General features: G+C 35.0%; 1 protein-coding gene across 5 annotated transcripts in view; it reads left to right on the top strand.

The window, feature by feature from the left end:
* Window positions 1–21,319, top strand: part of ERCC6L2 (ERCC excision repair 6 like 2) — a 207,085-nt gene that overhangs the window by 22,720 nt on the left and 163,046 nt on the right. For all 5 annotated transcript variants that reach the window (XM_045193622.2, XM_045193623.2, XM_053925211.1 and 2 more), the window contains exon 3: window positions 8,577–8,696. In XM_045193622.2, the coding sequence (XP_045049557.2) occupies window positions 8,577–8,696 (120 nt within the window). The remainder of the gene's footprint in view (window positions 1–8,576; window positions 8,697–21,319) is intronic.

Here is a 21,319-nt window from a genome sequence, read left to right as displayed (position 1 = left end):
AGATTAATGAATCCAAGACTTGGTTCTTTGAAATGATAAATGAGATTGACAAATCTTTGGCCAGACTCAAGGAAAAAAGAGAAAGGACCCAAATAAATACAATCAGAAATGAAAGAGGAGAAATAACAACTGACATCAGAGAAATAACATCTGACATCAGAGAAATACAAAGGATTATAAGAAAATATGAACAATTATATGCTAACAAATTGGACAACTTGGATGAAATGTATAAATTCCTGGAAACATACAATCTTCCAAAAATAAATCAGGAAGAATCAGAGAATCTGAATAGACAGATTACACCTAATGAAACTGAAGCACTAATGAAAAAACTCCCAACAAACAAAAGCCCTGAACCAGAAGCCTTCACAGGTGAATTTTGCCAAACATTCCTAGAACTAACACCTCTCCTCCTCAAACTATTTCAAAAAATTCAAGAGGAGGGAAGGCTCCCAAACTCAGTTTATGAGGAGAGCATTATCCTAATTCCAAAACCAGGAAAAGATACTACAAAGAAAGAAGATAATAGGCCAATATCCCTAATAAACATAGATGATAAAATCCTCAACAAAATATTAGCAAACTAAGTAGAGCAATACATCAAAAAGATCATACAACATAATCAAGTGGGATTTATTCCAGGAGTGCAAGGTTGGTACAACTTTTGCAAATCAATAAATGTGATTTACCACATAAACAAAATGAAGGATAAAAACCACATGATCATATCAATAGATGCAGAAAATGCTTTTCATAAAATCCAGCACACATTTATGATCAAACCTCTCAGCAAAGTGGGACTAGAGAGAACATACCTAAACATAATAAAGGCCACATATTACAAACCACTGCAAGCTCATACTCAATGTGCAAAAACTACAAGCATTCCCCTTAAGATTGGGAACAAGATAGGAAAGTCCACTCTCACCTCTCTTATTCAGCATAGTAGTAGAAGTCATAGCCACAGCAGTTAGACAAGAAGAAGAAATAAAATGTATCCAAATTAGAAAGGAAGAAGTAAAACTGTCTTTATTGGCAGATGACATGACACTGTACATAGAAAAACCTAAAGATTCCATAAAGAAACTACTAGAATTGACAAAGGGATTCAGCAAAGTAGCAGGATACAAAATTAATATCCAGAAATCAGTAGTATATTTGCATGCCAATAACAAACTAACAGAAAGGGGAATTAAGAAAACAGTCCCATTCACAATTGTTTCAAAAAGAATAAAATACCTAGGAATAAACTTAACAAAGGATGCAAAGACCTGCACTCAGAATATTATAAGACACTGAAGAAACTGAAGAAGATAAAAATAATTGGAAGCACATAACATGTTTGTGGATAGGAAGGATTAACATCATTAAAAGATTTGTACTGCCCAGAGCAATCAGTAGATGCAACGCAACTCTTATCAAGATTCCAATGATGTATTTCACAGAGGTAGAACAAATATTTCCAAAATTTTTATAGAACCACAAAAGGCCCCTCAGAGCAACAGTGATTCTGAGAAAGAAGAACAAAGTTGGAGGAATTATGCTATCTAATATCAAACTAGGCCATAGTAATCAAAACACCCTGGTACTGTGATAAAAACAGACACATAGATCAATGAAATAGAATAAAGAACCCCAAATAAAGCCACACCTTTATAGTCAATATTCGACAGAGGAAGCAAGTACATACAATTGACTAAAGATATTTTATTCAATAAATGTTTGGAAAATTGGACAGATACATGCAGAAAAATGAAACTAGACCACCTTCTTACAGCACACACAAGAATAAATTCAAAGTGGATCAAAGACGTAAATGTTAGACATGAAACCATAAAAATTCTAGAAGAAAACACAGGCAGCAAAATCTTGGACATTGCTTATAGAAATTTTTTTATCATATATATCTCCCCAGCCAACGGAAACAAAAGAAAAAATAAACAAATGGGACTACATCAAACTAAAAATTTTTTGCACAGCAAAGGAAATCATCAACAAAATAAAAAAGACAACCCACAGAATGGGAGATTCTATTTGCCGACACAGCTGATAAGGAGTTAATATCCAAACTTTATAAAGTACTTACAAACTCAACACCAAAAAAACAAAAATAACCCAATTAAAAAATGGGCAAAGGACATGAATAGACACTTCTCCAAAGAGGACATACAGGTGACCAGCAGACATGAAAAAATGCTCAACATCAATAAAGCTTCAGAGAACTGCAAATTAAAATCACAATGAGATACCATCTCACACCTGTCAGAATGGCTATCATCAATAAATCAACGAACAACAAGTGTTGACAAGGATATGTAGAAAGGGGAACCCTTTTGCACTGTTGGTGGGAATGAAGACTGGTGCAGCCACTGTGGAAAGCAGTATGGAGATACCTGAAAAAATGGATCTTCCTTTTGACACAGCCATCCCATTTCTGGGAATATATCTGAGGGAACCCAAGACACTAATACAAAAGAACATAAGCACCCCTGTGTTCATTGCAGTGTTATTTACAATCACCAAAATATGGAAACAGCCCAGTTGTCCATCAATAGATGAGTAGATAAAACAACTATGGGACATTTACACAATGGAATTCTACTTGGCCATAAAAAAGAAGAAAATTTTACCCTTTGCAACAGTATGGATGGACCGGGAGAACATTATGCTAAGTGAAATAAGCACAGTCAGAAAGACAAATACCATATGATTTCACTCATATGTGGAATCTAATTAACAAACTGAACTGACAAGCAAAACAGAGACTCATAGATGGAGAGCAGATGACAGCTAGTGGCAGGAGTAGGTTAGAAGGTGGAGGGTTTGAGTAAAAAGGGAAAAGGACTCATGGACATGGGCAACAGTGTGGTGATTGCTGTGGGGAGGAGGGTATAAGGGTAGTAAATGGTAATGGAAAAAACACAGTAAAGATTAAATTAAAAAATAAAATTAAAAAAAGATTTTACTTTGTCCTTATTTTTGATAATGAATTCAATTACTTTAATAGATGTGAGGCTCTGTAGATTTTTTTCTTTCTTGCTATGTCAGTTTTGGTTATTTTTTCAAAGAATTCATTCAGTTTATTTAAGTTGTCATATTAATTGGCTAAGGTTGTTCATGACATTCCTTTATTGTTCTTTTAATGTTTGTGAGATCTGAGCGATACCTATCTGCATTTTTAATGGTTACTTTGTATACTCTACTTTATTCTTGTTTCATCTAACTTGAGGTTTACTGATTTTGTTGATCTTTTCAAAGAACCAGATTTTAGCTTTAGTTTTCTTTATTGTTTGTTTGGTATTTTATTGATTCCTGCAGTTACCTCCATTATTTTCCTTCTGCTTACTTTGGATGTTTTTCACTCTTCATTTTCTAGTTTGTTAGATAGAACCTTGGGTCATTAATTTCATACCTACCTTCTTATGCTCTAAGTTTATGTTCAAGCATTGCTTTGTCTGCATCCCACAAATTTTTATGTCTTATATTTTTATTTTCATGTATTCAAAGTATTTCCTAATTTTTATTGTGTTTACTTTTGATCCTTGGGTTATTTACAAGTATAGATTTGAATTGTAAATATTTACCTATTTTTCCTAGATGTATCTTCATTAATGTTTTCTAATTCCATAGTACCTAGTACCTAGTCTATAAGATTTCATTATTTTGAAAGACTTATTGACAGTTTTTAATGGCCCATTTTATTGAACATACTATGTGCATTTCAAAAGAATATGTAGTCTATACTTGGATATACTCTATAAATATCATTTAGCAGGTCAAGGTGATTGATAATGCTCAGATTTTTTTTTCTTTTTTTGTTGTTAATTGCTGGGAGGGAAGTTAAAATCTCCTGCTATGATTGTGGGTTTGTGTACACTTTAGTTCTAACAATTTTGCGTTTTTGAGGCTGTTATTAGAATCATAAACCTTGATGATTGTTATGTCTTCCCAATGAATGGACCCTTTCATCATTTTGAAATGTCTATTTCTGAAATCTATTTTATCTGTTATTAGGATAGCCACTCCTATATTCTTATGCTTACTGACTGCATGATATGTCTCTTCTGAACTTTCAAGCTGTCTGTGTCTTTATATGTATTTACAGTATATGTGTTGTAGACAACTCTTATCCATTCTTGACAATATGATATTTAACTGGTGTGTTTAGTGCATTTATATTTAATATTATTCCTGTTTTGTTTGGATTTGGATATATAATTTTATTATTTGTTTTCTGTTTGAACAGACTGTTTACTGTTTTGCTATTCCTTCTTTCCTGCCTTTTTTGTGTTAATAGATTTTTTTAGAATTCCATTTTTATTCTTTTATTGACTTTTTAACTATTCTTCCTTGCATTAATTTTTCTTTTTTTTTGGTGGTGGTTGCTTGAGTACTGAAAATATATATTATAAATTTTCACAGTGCACTAAAAGTTAATGTATCACTTTATGTAAAGTGTAGATATCTTGTAATAAAGTAGGTCACCCTATTCTTATTTTAAGGAAAGTAAGAGTTAAGAAAGTTAAGTATAATACCTATGCTACCTATCTAATACCTAATATCTAAATTTTGAAGGTGAAACCAAACTTCATTTCCAGAACCAACCAAATTTGGATTCTGTATATATGCCTTTTTAAAAATATATTTCAGTGTTCCATTTGCTGGTATTTTAAGAGTTTTGCTTCTATATGAGTAAGAGAAATTGACCTGTAAATTTTTTGTATTATAATATTCTTGTCAGATTTTTTTTACAAAGTTATGTTGAACTTATAAAACAAGTTGAGAACATTTCTTTCTCTAAACTTTGGAAGAGTTTATTTAAGATGGGCATTGGGTAGACTTGGTTGGTGAAGCCACCTGACCCTTCGTTTTCTTTGTGGAAGGATTATCATTTTGTATTTAAATTTCTTTACTAGCTATATGAATATGTTTTTTTTCTTTTGGATCTGCTTCAATACATTTGATTTTGTTCCCCCATTGCATCTAAATCAGGAGTGTCAAACTCATTTTCACCGGCGACCACATCAGCCTTGCGGTTGCCTTCAAAGGGCCGAATATAATTTTAGGACTGTGTAAATATAACTACTCCTTAACTAGGGGCAAGGACTGCGCACTGCTGCTGGGTAGAAACAAGGTGCGGGACTGGATAAAACAAGGTACAGGACCGGGCTTGGCCCCCAGGCCTTGTGTTTGCCACCTGTGATCTAAATTTTCAAAATTTGGGCATAACATTGCTTATTATGTCCTATATGTATTTTTTTGTGTTCTCTTAGGTTCTCTATTTTTATTATTTTTGTTAGGGGTTTATCACTTTAAAAAATTTTTTCACACAGTGATCATTTGGCTTTGTTAATCCTTTATATTATATGCTTTTTTGTTTCATTAATTTGTTTTTAATTTTTGTTATCTTTATAAATTTTTGAAATAGATTCTTAAATATCTGATTAGCAGCCTCTCTTCTTTCCTAATATATGCATTTAAGTTCCTAAAACATGACTTTAGGTGAATTTCACACACTTAATATGTAATTGTTACCTATTATTATTCAACTCAAATTATTTTCCAGTCTTCATTCTGGGTTCTTTAAACTATATTCCTTACTTTCCAAACATTTGGGGGGTTTTCTGGTTATATTTTTGTTATTACTAGCTTCTTGCATTGGGATCAAAGAATATATTCTACATCATTTCTGTCTATTGAAATGTATTGAAATTTGCTTTATGACCTTGCATGTCAATATTGGTAAATATTTCATATAATATTGGAATGCTCCAAAGAATTTCAGAAGGAGGTTAATATGTGTTTTTTAGAATATAGTAAACCCCTTGACTGCATTGATCATGAAAAACCATGGTTTACTCTGAAGGAAATGGGCATGCCTCAGAGGCATGCCTGTGTCATCGACAGGGAGCCCCGGACAGGACAGACTGTGGGGAGATACAATGGTTTCCTTTAGGCAAAGTTGTCAGGCAAGGGTGCTTTTTAATGCCTTGTTTAATCTGTACGCAGAACATATACAAAAAATTGGGCTAGATGCAGAAGAAGGAGGAGTGAAAGTTGGTGGAAGAAATATCAATATAAGATACGCAGATGACACCATCTTACTGGCAGAAAGTAGCAATGCTTTGAGATGATGTCTGATAAAAGTGAAAGAAGAAAATGCCAAAGCAGGACTGCATTTGAACATCAAGGAGACAAAAATGAAGAAGTATAGAGCTTTAACATAGTGCAGATATGGAAATTGTTAAATATTTTGTTTACCTTGGTTCAGTCATCAATTTAAGTGGGACTGCAACCAAGAAATCAAGAGAAGGCTGAGACTCAGGAGGACAACAGTGAAAGACTTAGGAAAGATCATCGAAAGCAAAGATGTGTCATTAAAGACCAAGACTAAGATCATCCACATCCTCGTACTATGTATGGATGTGAAAGTTGGACAGTGAAGAAGGCTGATAGGAAAAAAGTTCATTCATTTGAAATGTGATGTTGGAGATCTCTAGAGATACCCTGGACTGCCAGAAACACAACTAAGTCCTAGAGCAAATTAAGCCTGAAACTTCACTGGAGGCAAAAATGACAAAACTGAAGCTGCACTATTTCAGCACATCATGAGAAGGCAGGGTTCTTTGGAAAAGACAATAATGCTGGGGAAAATAGAAGGCAGCAGGAAAAAGAGGAAAACTAAATATGAGATGGTTTGTCTCCATAAAAAAAGCTGAAGACATGAGTCTACAGGAGCTGAGCAGGGCTGTTGAGGACAGGACATTGTGCACATCACTGATTCATATAATCACCAGGAGTCAGAGATGACTCAACAGTAGCATATAATACACAAACTTTAAATGAAACTATGTTTTGCAGCACCATGCAGTGTCCTATCAGTTGTTCATTAGATCAAATTTGCTAACTATGTTATTCAAATAGTCTAAATCTTTACTGATTTTGTTCTTACTGAGTTATTTCAAAATCTACCATTGTTCTGGTAGATTTGTTCACTTTTAGTTCTTGTATTCTTTTAGTGATTACACCAGAGATTACAACAAATATTCTTGATTTGTCAAAATTTTATATACATTAGTAATTTTATTTTCTCCTAGACAGCATAGGGACCTGTGAATATTAATAACTACACATGTGCCTTTTCTAACTCACATACATTTATTGTCATATCTTTTAATTCTGTTGTTTAATTCCAACAAAATATATTCATTATTTTTGCTGCCTTTAATTTTTCCCTGCATGACTTAGTGTCTACACAGGATCATTTTCTTTGTACCTAAAAACATCCTTTAGTTATTTTCTTTATGTGGCTCTTTTTGGTGATGAATTTTCTCAGTTTTGTTTGTCCGAAAGTATCTTTATCTTTATTCTTGAATGATAATTTCACTGGTTATAAAAGTTGATTGCTTTTATTTTCTTCAGCACTTTGAAAGTATTATTCTATTGTATAGTGTCTTCCATTGTTTTTGCTGCAAGGTCAGTTATTTGTCAAATTGTTGCTTTTTTTGTAGATCATCTGTTGTTGTTTTCCTCTGGCTGCTTTTAAGATTTATTTTTAATGTCTCCAGTTTTCAGCAGTTTTTAATTAAGTACCTACTTGTGGATTTTTAAGTTTTTATTTATATTTATGACTTGATGTTCATAGTGGATCTGCATTATATGGCTTGATTTTTTTTTTTCAGTTTTTAAAAGTTGTCAGCCTTTATCTTTTTAAATACTCCTCCTCACCATTCTTTTTCTTCTATCACTTGGGATTGAAATGATAGGTATCCACACTTATGTTAAAAATAATATTTTCCTATAGCTTTGCTAGTATCAATTTTCTTTAGGTTTTAATGTTCATGTAATTTATTTTTTAAAGAAAATCAATTCTTTTCCCACATCTGGAGATCTCATACTTTTCCCTTTGAATCTTTAAAACAACCCTGCCAATATTATTATTGCTGTTTTCACATATTTTTAATTTATACAAAGAGGTTAAGAAACTGGCCCAAGTTCACATAGCTGCCAAGCAACTGAAGTCCAATTGATTAATTCTTTCTTGCTCTTCATTGTATAAGGTTGTTTCCTTTTTTCTGTATCTGTCTTTCTCACTTGATCTTTGGAATGGTGTATATATTGATAACTTATCTTAGTTTATCTTAAAATAACATTGTATCATTTCACCTATGTTTACTAAGTAAACAAGTACACAAATTTATGAGCTGAATATTCCCCCCGAAGGAATTTCTTTTTTTAACAAGGAAAAAAGAATGTACACAGATATACACAGTTTATTCTAATAGAGAATATGAACAATTAGTTTCCATGGACCAAAACAAATTAGAAGATAATGTCCCAACTGATGAGATCGAGAAATAATTCACTGACTAGGTAGAACTTATGAAAGAGATGGCAATGTAGGATTTTTTTTTCTGCATTCAAGGATAACATGTATATTATACATTTGTTTGTTAATGTGAATAAAGAAAACCAATACTAGGGTTTGTCACTAATTAGGTAGTCAGTCATATCAGCAGTAAAATATTGTCCATCATGTTAAACATTGATTGAAAAAGGTTTTCTTTTTTCAGGTTATTTCATTTTTGGCTGCAGTTTTACATAAAAAGGGAACTCGTGAGGATATTGAAAATAACATGCCAGAGTTTTTACTAAGAAGTCTGAAAAAGGAACCTCCTTCAATAGCAAAAAAGGTAAGACATCTAGGAGCATATGTGTACAGCTCAGGAAGCTTACATTGCAAAAACAGAAAATGTTAAACATCACACATTATAGTCTAAATTTCAAACATAAGACTTTAAAAACTTTATTAAGATATTTGTTTCAAATTAATTTTTGAAGGATTGCCAGCTGTATCCTCAAGTTAAGTATGATTGACTCTCAGAATGGCAAAAGATAATTTCAGCTTGCACTTGGTTTGGGATTTCAATCTTTTGCTTGGCTAGATTTATATGATTTAGTTTCATTAATTTGTTAAATATCTGTGAATGCGCATATAAAGTTATATATGAACATATAATTGAACTTCATTATACTGTTTTTATTTATGTGAAAATGGAAAGGAGACAGTTGTTGATATCAGTAGCAAAGGTGCAATGTTGACATTCAAAGTTGCTTAGAAAACTACATCTCCAAATATGAAACAAATTTTTCTTATGCAAGGAACATTGAAGTTGGAATCAGAAAGACTAAGGTCAAGGCTTATCTCAGTCTCTCTGCCAATGGGACAATGAATACTATTCATGTCCACATGTCAGCTTTATCCTTTGGCAATCGATGTTTCTAAATATCTTACACGTGATTTTTATTAAAAAAAAATAAGATCTTTCTAACAAAGTAATGAAATGCAGAAAAAGTATACTATATTTATGTATCTTACTTTTATATTCCTCAGCATCCAGGAAGCTGGATAGAAATGAAGAAAGTGATTTTATGAAGTTATGGTTATATTATGGCCATGAACCACTTTCCACAAGTTTTAAAAGAGTCTCTCATCCTGGTTGGTGTGGCTTAATGGATTGAGTGCTGGCCTATGAACCAAAGGGTTGTTGGTTTGATTCCCAGTCAGGGCACATGCCTGGGTTGTGGGCCAGATCCCCAGTTGGGGGCACTCAAGAGGCAACCACATATTAATGTTTCTCTCCCTCTCTTTCCCCCTTCCTTACCCTCTCTCTAAAAATAAATAAATAAATAAGATAAAATAGAAAAAGAAAAAGAGCCTCTCATGTATAAGGTTGTTAAGTCCAGGTTTACTCTTGTGTGTTATTAGGGGCCTTTCACTGCAAAGTTTTGAGAGATGTTGGCTTACAGAAGGAGTGTCCAACCTTGAGTTGTCTTGGGCCACACATTAAGTACATTGCAATTCATAATCACAAAACAATCTCATAATGTTTTAAGTAAGTTTAAAATTTTGTGTTGGGCTACATTCATAACCATCCTGGGCTGTATGCAGCCCGAGAGCCGCAGGTTGGACACCCCTGGAAGGTACTATAATTATTATTACTTTAAATTCTCTTTATTATATTTAATAGCATGAATGGATCCTAAGTGTCAAATTAAATTTGATCCTAAAAAACATTATGATTTAATGTGTTTTAAATCTCCAAAAGTCCAAGTGCTCTTTTTAGCCATGGATTCAGTTGTTTTTTGCTTCTAAATGTCAGTGTGGAGCTTACATATATCTTGTATATCACTTGTGACAATTAGCAAAGGGGAGAGAAAAATAGGGAATGTAATACTTTAAATATTTAAAATTGTAAAAAATTTTTTAGAAAGAGCAAGAATGAGAGAAGAGAGAAGTAAAGAAAGATTCATTTGATGGTGTGATGAAATATACTAGTAGCTACCTTAATTAATATTAATGGCTGCCTCTCTCCCCTTCCTCCCCGCCCCCTCTCTGTGTATGTATGTATATATATATATGTATATATAATATATGTGTATACACATATATATATACTATATATATAATTCCTTGCTATAATATACATTGCTGTTTTTTCTACCTCCTTCAGTTAAATTCTTAATTAATTTACTGTATTTTAGATCTTTTCTTGTATTTTAATAAATTCCATTAAGGCTATAATGTTACTTTGAGTACTTGTTTTGGCTGCATTCCATAGTTTTAGATATGTAGTCTTTTCATTATTCTCTTCTAAATTATCTCTAATTTTAGTTTTTGTTCTCTTTTACCTAAGTATTGTTAAAAAGGAAGTTTTAAAATTTTCTGGTGAATCGATATTAGGTGGGCAAGTGCTGGGAGGGCTTATGTAGCCTTTGTTGTTGATGCTTGTTTTGTTGCATCAGATGAGGATCCATTGCTGACCTGACTTTTTTCCCTTGGAAAGGAAAGTTTCTTTTTGTTTGAAAGTATGTAAGACTTTTTCTTTATTCATGAAGTTTAGAACTCTTCTCAGCCCCAATACTCACTGTAGAATTCTTTCAAAGAAAAGTTCTGCTTTAGAAAACAATATGCAGTACTTTGTATAGGGGAAGTGGAGTCCTGCTGCCAGACTGGTTTCTCTAAAGGAAATGACTGGTGTAATTGTTCTCCCTTTAATTAATAACTGTCAAGTTCTCTTCCCAGTAGTTCATTGCTATTATATAGAAACACAGCTATATCAATTTTTGTATCTTGATTTTCTATCCTGCAACTGTACTGGATTTATTAGTTCTTTTAATAATCTTGGTGGACTTTTAAGAGTTTTCTGTATATAATATGTCATTTACAAACAGAGACCATTTTACTTATTTCTTTTCAATTTGGATGCCTTTATTTCTTTTTCTTACCTAATTGTCTTAGATAAGAGTTCCAGTTCCATGTTTAGTAAAAGTGATCAAAAAGGGCATCTTTGTCTTGTCACTGCTTTTAGAAGAAAATTTTTTAGCTTTTTGCCATTAACTATGATGTTAGCTGTGGATTTGTCATATGTAGCCTTAATATTGAACTATATTTCTTCCATTCCCTACTTGTTGAGAGGTTTTTTAAAATCATTAAAGGATGTTGAATTTTGTCAAGTGCTTTTTTGCATCATATGCTCATCCTCACATCTACTGAGATGATCACAAAATTTTTATCCTTCATTTTGTTAGTGTGATGTGCCGCATTTGTTGATTTGCATATGTCGAATTATCCTTACGTCCCAGGAATAAATTACATTTGTTCATGGTGTATGATCCTTTCAATGTACCATTGAATTCCATTTATTAATATTTTATTGAAGATTTTTACATCTGTGTTTATCAGAGATGTTGGCCTGTACATTTCTTTTCTTGTAATATTCTTGTGTGGTTTTGGTATGCTGGCCTCATAAAATGAGTTTGGAAGTGTTCCTTCCTCTTTTAGTTTTTAGAAGGGTTTGAGAAGGATTGGTATTCTTCTTTAAATGTTTGATAGAATTCACTAGTGAAGCCATTTGGTCCTGAATTTTTCTTTGTGGGGAGATTTTGGTTCCTGATTCAATCTATTTACTAGTAATTAGTCTGTTCAGATTTTCTATTTTTTCATGATTCAGTCTTGGTAGGTTGCATGTTTCTAAGTATTTATTACTTTCTTCTAGATTATCTAATTTTTGTCATATATTGTTCATAATGGTTTCTAATGATCCTTGGTGTTTGTGTTGTCAGTCATAATGTCTTCTCTTTCATTTCTAGTTTTATTTATTTCAGTTACCTTTGTTTTCTCTTAGTCTAGCTAAAGGTTTGTTAATTATTTTTATCTTTGTAAAAAACTAGCTCTTAGTTTTAGTGATCCTTTCAATTGTCTTTCTAGTCTCTATTTCATTTATTTCCCATTCTGACTTTTATTATTTCATTTCTTCTACTAACTTTGGGTTTAATTTGTTCCTCATTTTCTAGTTTATTAAGTTTTAAAGTTAGGTTCTTTTTTTATTTGACATGTTTCTTTTTTTTCTTAATGTGAGCCTTTATCTGTGTAACCCTCTCTGTTAGAACTGCTTTTGCTGCACTCCCTAAGTTTTGGTGTGTTGTGTTTCCATTTTCATTTGTTTCAAGATTTTAAATTTTTTTCTTTTGACCTGTTGGTTGTTCAGGAGCAAATTATTTAATTTCCACATATTTGTGAATTTTTCAGTTTTTCTCTTCTAATTGATTTCTAGTTTCATACCATGTGGTTGGAAAACAGACCAGACATTTGATATGATTTCAGTCTTCTTAAACTTACTGACTTGTTTTGTGGACTGATATATTATGTATCCTGGAGAATATTTTTTGTGTGCTTGAGAAGAATGTGCATTCTGCAGCTGTTGGGTGAAGTGTTCTATGTATGTCTCTTAGATCTGTGTTCTAATGTGTAGCTTCAGTCCATTGTTTCCTGACTTAGTTTCTGTCCAGCCAATTTGTCCATTGTTGAAAGTAAGGTATTGAATTCCCTTACTATTATTGTATTGCTGTTATTTTCTCTCTTCAAATCTATTATTATTTGTTTTATGTATTTAGATGTTTTGATGTTGAGTGCATAAATATTTAAAATTGCTGTAACTTCTTGGCAATATAATTAGCTAATGACCTTCTTTGTCTCTTGATATAGTGTTTGGTTTAAAGTCTATATTGTCTGATGTAAATAGAACTAACCCTGCTTATTTTGACTTCCATTTGCATGGAATATATTTTTCCAGTACTTCACTTTCAGTCTATGTGTCCTTAAAGCTGAAGTCAGTTTCAGGTAGATAACATATGCTTAGGTCTTGGTATTTTTTTATTTTTAATCCATTCAGCCACTCTATGTCTTTTGATTGGAGAATTTAGTCCATTTACATTTAAAATGCCATTCGTTTTTATGACCCAGTCCTTTCAACTGTCTCTGCTTTTTTGACTTTTTTGTTGTTGTTTTGTTTGTTATTGTTATCATTTGTAGGTTCCATCTAGAAAAACTCACATATTGTTTTTGAAGTGTCCTGTTCAGTAGGTATAGGATGAATTCCTCAGTTCTTCAAGTAAGTCAGTTCTCACCTGCTGTCACACTGTTCTGATCTGCTGGAAATGTTCTCTAGGCATTTACCACTATGGTTTATTTATTTTTATTTTTTTTAATTTTGTTTACTGGCATCAATAAATATATGTGTTTAGTTAATCATTTGAGTGTTCCATAAGGAAAGTTTTTAATGGGATTACCATTCCCATGTCATATTATACCCCAGGAGTAAATCCAAACAAAAGTTACACTTTTGTGTAATGAAATTCTTAAAAGAAAAGTTTGTACTGGTCCATTTAAAACTGTGCACTTTTAAACATTTTTTTCTTTTATTGATTCTAGATAGAGGGGAGGGGAAGGAAAGAGAGAGGGGAAGAAACATTGATGTGAGAGAAACATCAGCTGTTGCATTTTGCATGTGCCCCGACTGGGGACCAAACCCGCAACCCTGGCATGTACCCTGATAGTCTATGAAATAGCTAGAGAAGAAATAAATTCCTTTATATTTATTATCCTAATGCCATAATTACAATGCAATCTTGTAAAATTAATGTTGAAAGTCCTTGAAAACATCCTTTTAGTGAATTAAATGTCACACACTAAGGAGTGGGAGGGGTGTGCGTGTCACATGATATGTCTCATATACATTTTAAAACTTTTTAAGTGTAAATCATCTAAGAGTGAGTAAATAGATGTTTTGTGCCAAGAATAAATCTTTTGTCCATTATATGTTTTGAAACTATTTCTATATATTTTTAAAATCTAGGAAATTAAATATATCTATATTTATAGCTTCAGGGTTTCATGTCTGCCTTGAAAAGTCTTTTGTACTCTGAGATTGTAAGTAAATTCACCACAATTCTTTTATAATGTATATGATTTTACTTTGTACATTTATAACTTTGTTTGAACTAGAATTTATTTTGTTACAAGGAGTGATATAATAATCCAGTATTATTTTTCCCCAGATGGTTAGCCAGTTATCTCCATGCCATTTATTGAATAAGCGCTGTTTTTCAAAATGATTTGAAAGGTTACTTTTGAATAAAATTAAACTAATTTATATATTTGGATCTATTTCTGGATATATTGTTCTGTGCTATTTATTTATTTCTTCATTTCTCTTTTAGTACTAAACAGTTAATTATTTTAGCTTTAAAAATATTCTATTTTTGGTAGTACTAGATTCTTCTCAAATTTCTTCTAAAACACTATGGATGTTTTAGTTGGTATTACATTGATTTTATAGGTTTTTATAGGGAGAATGAATATCTTTATAGATACTGCATATTCAAGAGTTATTTCTTGCCCCTCAAAGTTTCTAGTTTTCTTCATACGACCCTGTTTCTTGTTCATTAAGTTTAATTAGCTATTCTGGGTTTTTTGGTTGCTATTACAAATGGAATTTTAAAAAATTTATTTTCTAACTGATTATGTTTTGGTATATATTAAGGCACCATGTACATATTTTTTTAGTGCAAAAATAGATTTATTTTTTTTAATTACACATTTTTTATTGCTGTTCAATTATACTTGTCTGCCTTTTCTCCCCATCCCTCCACCCCACCCCAGCCAAACCTACCTCCGTCCCCCACCTCCACCCTCCCCCTTGGTTTTGTCCATGTGTCCTTTATAGTAGTTCCTGAAAACCCCTTTCCCCACTATCCCCTCCCCACTCCCCTCTGATTATTGTTAGATTGCTCTTAACTTCAATCTGTGGTTATATTTTGTTTGCTTTTTTCTTTTGTTGATTATGTTCCAGTTAAAGGTGAGATCATATGGTATTTGTCCCTCACCACCTGGCTTATTTCACTTAGCATAATGCTCTCCAGTTCCACCCATACTGTTGCAAAGGATATAAGCTCCTTCTTTCTCTCTGCTGCGTAGAATTCCATTGTGTAAATGTACCATAGTTTTTGGATCCATTCATTTGCTAATGGACACTTAGGCTGCTTCCAGTACTTGGCTATTGTAAATTGTGCTGCTATGAACATTGGGGTGCACAGGTTCTTTTGGATTGGTGTTTCAGGGTTCTTAGGGTATAATCCCAGCCCTGGAATTGCTGGGTCAAAGGGCAGTTCCATTTTTAGTTTTCTGAGGAAATTCCAAACTTTTTTCCACAGTGGCCTCACCAGTCTGCATTCACTGATCCTTACAATTGTGCTTTTATTCTCAATGTCATTTAATTCTTCTCTGATCTTGGTTATTTCCTTCCTTGTACTTGCTCTGGGTTGCCTTTGTTGTTGTTCCTCGAGTTCTTATAGGTGTAGGGTTAGGTTGTTTATTTGAAATATTTCTATTCTTTTTAGGTAGGCCTGTATCACTATGAACTTCCCTCTCAGGACTGCCTTTGCTGTGTCCCATAGGATTTGGGTTGTTGTGAGTTCATTTTCATTTGTTTCCAGGAAGTTTTTGATTTCTTCCCTAATCTCGTTCTTGACCCATTCATTGTTTAATAGCATGCTATTCAATCTCCTTATTTTTGAGTGTTTGGAGGTGTTTTCCTTGAGATTTGTTTCTAGTTTTAGTCCATTGTGGTCAGAGAAAATGCTTGATATGATATCAATTTTCTTGAATTTGTTGAGGCTTGTTTTGTCTCCTATCATGTGGTCTATTTTTCAAAATGTTCCATGTACACTTGAAAAGAATGTGTATTTTGCTTCTTTGGGATGAGAAGCTCTATATATATCAGTTAAGCTCATTTCATCTAGGGCATTGTTCAGTACCACAATATGTTTGGTGATATTTTGTTTGGAAGATCTGTCCATCTTTGACAGTGGGGTGTTAAAATCCCCTACTATAATTGTGTTGCTGTCAATATCTTCCTTGAAGGCCTCCAAGATTTTCTTTATGTATTTGGGTGCTCCTATGTTGGGAACATATATATTTACAATGTTTAAGTCTTCTTGGTGGATTCTTCCTTTGAGTATTATGAAGTGACCTTCTGGGTCGCTCTTTATGACCCTTCTTTTGAAGTCTATTTTGTCTGATATGAGTATTGCTACCCCTGCTTTTTTTTCCTGTCCGTTTGCTTGGAAAATTTGTTTCCAGCCCTTCACTTTCAGTCTGTGTAGGTGTTTTGTCCTGAGGTGGGTCTCTTGTAGGCAGCATATGTGTGGGTCATGCTTTCTTATCCATTCAGCTATTCTATGTCTTTTGATTGGAGCATTTAATCCATTTACGTTTAAGCTTATTATCTATAGGTAGTTATTCATTGCCATTTTTTCCTACCTGTGTTCCTCTGTCTTTCTCTTTTCCTTCCTTTCCTTAAAGCAATCCCTTTAGCATCTCTCGCAGAGCTGGTTTGGTGGAGGTGTATTCTTGTAGACTTCTTTTGTCTGTGAAACTCCTTATTTGGCCTTCTATCTTGATTGAGAGCCTTGCTGGGTAAAGTAGTCTTGGTTGCAGGCCTCTGGTTCTCATTACTTGGAATATTTTTTGCCATTGTCTTCTGGCTTGGAGCGTTTCCATTGAGAAGTCAGTTGTTAACCTTATTGAGGCTCCCTTGTATGTTACTTCCTGTTTCTCCCTTGCTGCCTTTAAGATCCTCTCTTTGTCTTGGAACTTTGTCATTTTAATTATAATGTGTCTTGCAGTGGGCCTCTTTGGGTTCCTCTTGATTGGGACTCTCTGTGATTCCTGGATTTTTGTGACTTTTTCATCAAATTAGGGAAGTTTTCCATGATTACTTTTCAAACAGGTTTTCTATCCCTTGCTCTTCCTCTTCTCCTTCTGGTATCCTTATTATATGGATATTATTTCGTTTCATGTTGTCCTGCATTTCCCTTAACCCCTCTTCATTCTTTCTGAGCCTCTTTTCCTTTTCTTGCTCATTCTGGGTGTTTTTTTCTACCTTGTCATCTAGTTCGCTGTTCCAATCCTCTGCTTCATCAAGTCTGCTTTTGATTCCTTCTACTGTGTTCTTCAGTTCAGAAATTGTATTCTCCATCTCATCTTGGCCCATGTTGATAGTTTCTATTTCCTTTTTCATGTTGATATAGTTTGCAGTGAGTTCATTGTAATTTTTGGTAATTCTGTGTGAGCTCATTAAGCTTCCTTATAACCAATTCTTTGAACTCAATATCTGATAGTTGAGTTGCCTCTTTTTCAGTTAGCATTGTTTCTGAGACTTCCTCCTTACCTTTAATTTGGGGCTTGTTTCTTTGTCTTCCCATTATTTATGAGACTCTTCCTGTTAGCCTCTACTTCTTAAGTTGCTCTGTTCTGTCCCCCTGGGTTTATGGTGTGAATTTCTGTGATAGAATACCTGTGAGATTCAGTGGTACAGTCTCCTTGATCTCTCAATCTTACTGATTTTGGGCTGTGGTTTATGATGGCTCTGTGTATGCCTTTGGTTTTTGGTTCTTGTTAAGACTTTCTTTGGTGGGTCTTTCCCACCAGCTGGTTATCTCAGGTTCCGTCTCTCCCCCACCTCTTTTTTTCTGTTGTGCAGGTGTGGGCAGGTTGTGTTGGAGCTCATTCTTCTGTATGTACAAGGTTTTGAGGCTTTTCTCTTGCTCTTGTTTAGTTGTTTCTTCTGAATAATTTCTTCACTATTTAGTTGTATTTCCAGATAGGTCCTGGGTTGAGTTAGTGTGACTTCCACTCCTTCCTTCACCTTCTCCTGTTCTTAGCTGTTGGTGTTGCCTTTGTTGGTGGGTTTCCTTTTCCAGGAGGTATCCTGGTGTTCACGGCTTCTGCCTACTCTTTTTTATGGTAGGTTGTAGGGGGAAGGTGAAATGGTTCAAGAGCGTAGGAGTGTATTATATGATATTTAAAGTACCAGCCCTTAGAGAAGAGATAGATATATAACACTATATATATATATATATATATAGCGTTAACCGTGATATTTCATCCACCTAGCCACTTTTTAGAAAGGGTGAAAAGAAGATAAGATTCTTATTGTGGTGGGGGAAGGATTGTGAGTTGGATATAGAAAGCTGTGAGCTTGTGAGATGTCAGATTATGAGATAAAGTGAGAGTAAAGGGTAGAAAATATGTGTAATGTGTGAGAGAATAGAGTTAACCACACCAGTAATAAAGTTCAGGAAACAGTGAAGTGGGCTGAGATCTGGGAGAAGTTCTGTGTAGTATTTACCGATATATGGAACAGCTATTATTTACAATAGTAATGGAGCAACAGTCATATGACAGAATCTATGTGATCTGAATAACTAGAATAGGGAGTATAGGTCTTAGAGTAGTGTGCTAATTGAAGTGAAAGACAGTTAATTAACGATACACTGTGAAAGAGAGAACAAGGGGAAACCAGTCAAACAATGCAAATTAACCTGTCAAGTGACGAAGACTAAACAGAAAGAAGAGATATAACAAAAATATTAATAAAATGATTGATATAAGGATAATGAAAAAAAATAATAGTACAAATATACAATATCTTGCAAGTTCTCTGGAGCAGCAAAGTGAAATTTGTTTCACTGTCTCAGCTGTTGGGATGCCCCGCCTCTTTGGGTCCAACTTTTCAGAGTTTCAGGTTTTATTGTCTCAGTTGTGGGGATTAAAAAAAAAAAAGATAGAAGGAAGAAGAGATATAAAGGGAGAGAAAGAAGGAGTAGAACAAGAAAGAAAGAAAGAGAGGAAGAAGGTGTTAAAGGAAAGAAAAAATAATAAAAAAATAATAATAAAGAATTACTTAAAAGAAAACAAACGAAAACCAAGCCTGCTGGCCAAGCCAATTTTGGTGGTCTTTTTTGGCTGTAGCCAACTCAGGCAGCCTAGTCCAGCTCTTCTCAGTCCTGACTAGCACTTGGGCAGCCTCCAGCCCAGCTCTCCAGTGGCCCCCAGACCCACTGGTTCAGGCACTAATCCTCCTCTGGGCTATGGGTGTGCGCTCTTGGGGCCTTCCTTGATTCGCACTCTCCTCGGTGCCTTTGGTCTCACGTCTCTCTGAGTTGCTCACTCCCTGGTCAGTGTCTGTGGTGTTGAGTCCATCCCAGGATTGCACACTCCCTGGTCCGTGCCTGTGGTCTGGGTATGGTGTGCACTCTACCTCCGGTGCTTAGGATTTGGGCTCGATATCCCCCACAGCACCTCCAGAGTGCCAGGCAGCTGGGTGGAGAGGAGACTGGAGCAGCTGCTGCAGGAGAATTCCCCAAAGTGCCCCCGAGGGTCTTTTTCTTTTTGGGAAAATCCTCCTGCTGGATCCTGCCGCTCCCTCCGTACAAGGAAGGGCCTGTCCTCTTACACAGCCCCCCTCTCCAGCTAGACCGGGGATTGTCCCAGTCAGGGCCCAACACAGCCCAACTCTCAACTCTCCCTGCCTGGTGGTCTCTGTGTGTTTACCACACTTCGTCCTTATTCCCCGCCCTTCAACCTTAAGCAACCAGGTCTCTCTCAGTGCTGCTCAAGCCTTGTTTGGCAGGGGAGGGAGCCGTTAACTCGGGCTCTCCCAGGAGTCCTGCAGCAGGCCCAGTGGGCACGGGCCTGGGGCTGCAGCTGCCCTGGTCCCGGCACTGGTCCCAGGGACCTTTTTGTCCTGAAGCAGTCCCCTTACCATCTGTTTTTTCAGTGTCCTCTATACTTTTTGGTCTCCTATCTTCAGTAACACTGGGGTGCTGTTGGCTGTTCACTTTGTTCCTCAGTAGATCAGCTAGGTGTTTCACCTGTGTGTAGGGGGAAGTGGACTCTGCTCCCACCTATCTTGCCACCATCTTTCCTCTTCTCCCACATGTATTTTATAAATTCTACTTTCTTTTTTTTTAATATATTTATTGATTATACTATTACAGTTGTCCCATTTCCCCCCCCACTCCACTCCATCCTGCCCACCCCCCTCCCTCCCACATTCCCCCCCCATAGTTCATGTCCATGGGTCATACGTATAAGTTCTTTGGCTTCTACATTTCCTACACTATTTTTACCCTCCCCCTGTCTATTTTCCACCTATCATCTATGTGCTACTTATTCTCTGTACCTTTACCCCCTTCTCCCCCTCCCACTCCCTTATTGACAACCCTCATGTTCTAGTTGTTTGCCTAGTTTGCTCTCGTTTTTGTTTTATGTGTGGTCGTTAATAACTGTGAGTTTGCTGTCATTTTTACTGTTCCTATTTTTGATCTTCTTTTTCTTAGGTAACTCCCTTTAACATTTCATATAATAAGGGCTTGGTGATGATGAGCTTCTTTAACTTGACCTTATCTGAGAAGCACTTTATCTTCCCTTCCATTCTAAATGATAGCTTTGCTGGATACAGTAATCTTGGATGTAGGTCCTTGCCTTTAATCTTGGGTAATGTAATTATGATGTGCCTTGTTGTGTTCCTCCTTGGGTCCAGCTTCTTTGGGACTCTCTGAGATTCCTGGACTTCCCGGAAGTCTATTTCCTTTGCCAGATCGGGGAAGTTCTCCATTATTTGTTCAAATAAGTTTTCAATTTTTTGTTCTTCCTCTTCTCCTTCTGGCACCCCTATAATTCGGATGTTGGAACGTTTCAAGGTGTCCTGGAGGTTCCTAAGCCTCTCCTCATTTTCCCAAGTTCTTGTTTCTTCATTCTTTTCTGGTTGGATGTTTGTTTCTTCCTTCTGGTTCATACCATTGATTTGAGTCCCAGTTTCCTTCTCATCATTATTGGTTCCCTGTACATTTTCCTTTGTTTCTCTTAGCATAGGCTTCATTTTTTCATCTGTTTTTCGAACACATTCAACCAAGTCTGTGAGCATATTGATAACCAGTGCTTTGAACTGTGCATCCGATAGGTTGGCTATCTCTTCGTCACTTAGTTGTATTTTTTCAGGAGCTTTGAAGTGTTCTGTCATTTGGGCCATTTTTTGTTTGTTTGTCTTGGCGCGTCTGTTACTTTAAGGGGCGGAGCCTTAGGTGTTCACCGGGGAGGGGTAATGCTGGTTGCTGCGCTGTGACGCTG

This window comes from Desmodus rotundus, chromosome 1 (assembly GCF_022682495.2).
Source record: "Desmodus rotundus isolate HL8 chromosome 1, HLdesRot8A.1, whole genome shotgun sequence".
In the NCBI taxonomy this organism is placed as follows: domain Eukaryota; kingdom Metazoa; phylum Chordata; class Mammalia; order Chiroptera; family Phyllostomidae; genus Desmodus; species Desmodus rotundus.
The sequence above is the reverse complement of the archived record's forward strand: the minus strand, read 5'-3'. Positions and strand labels throughout refer to the sequence as shown.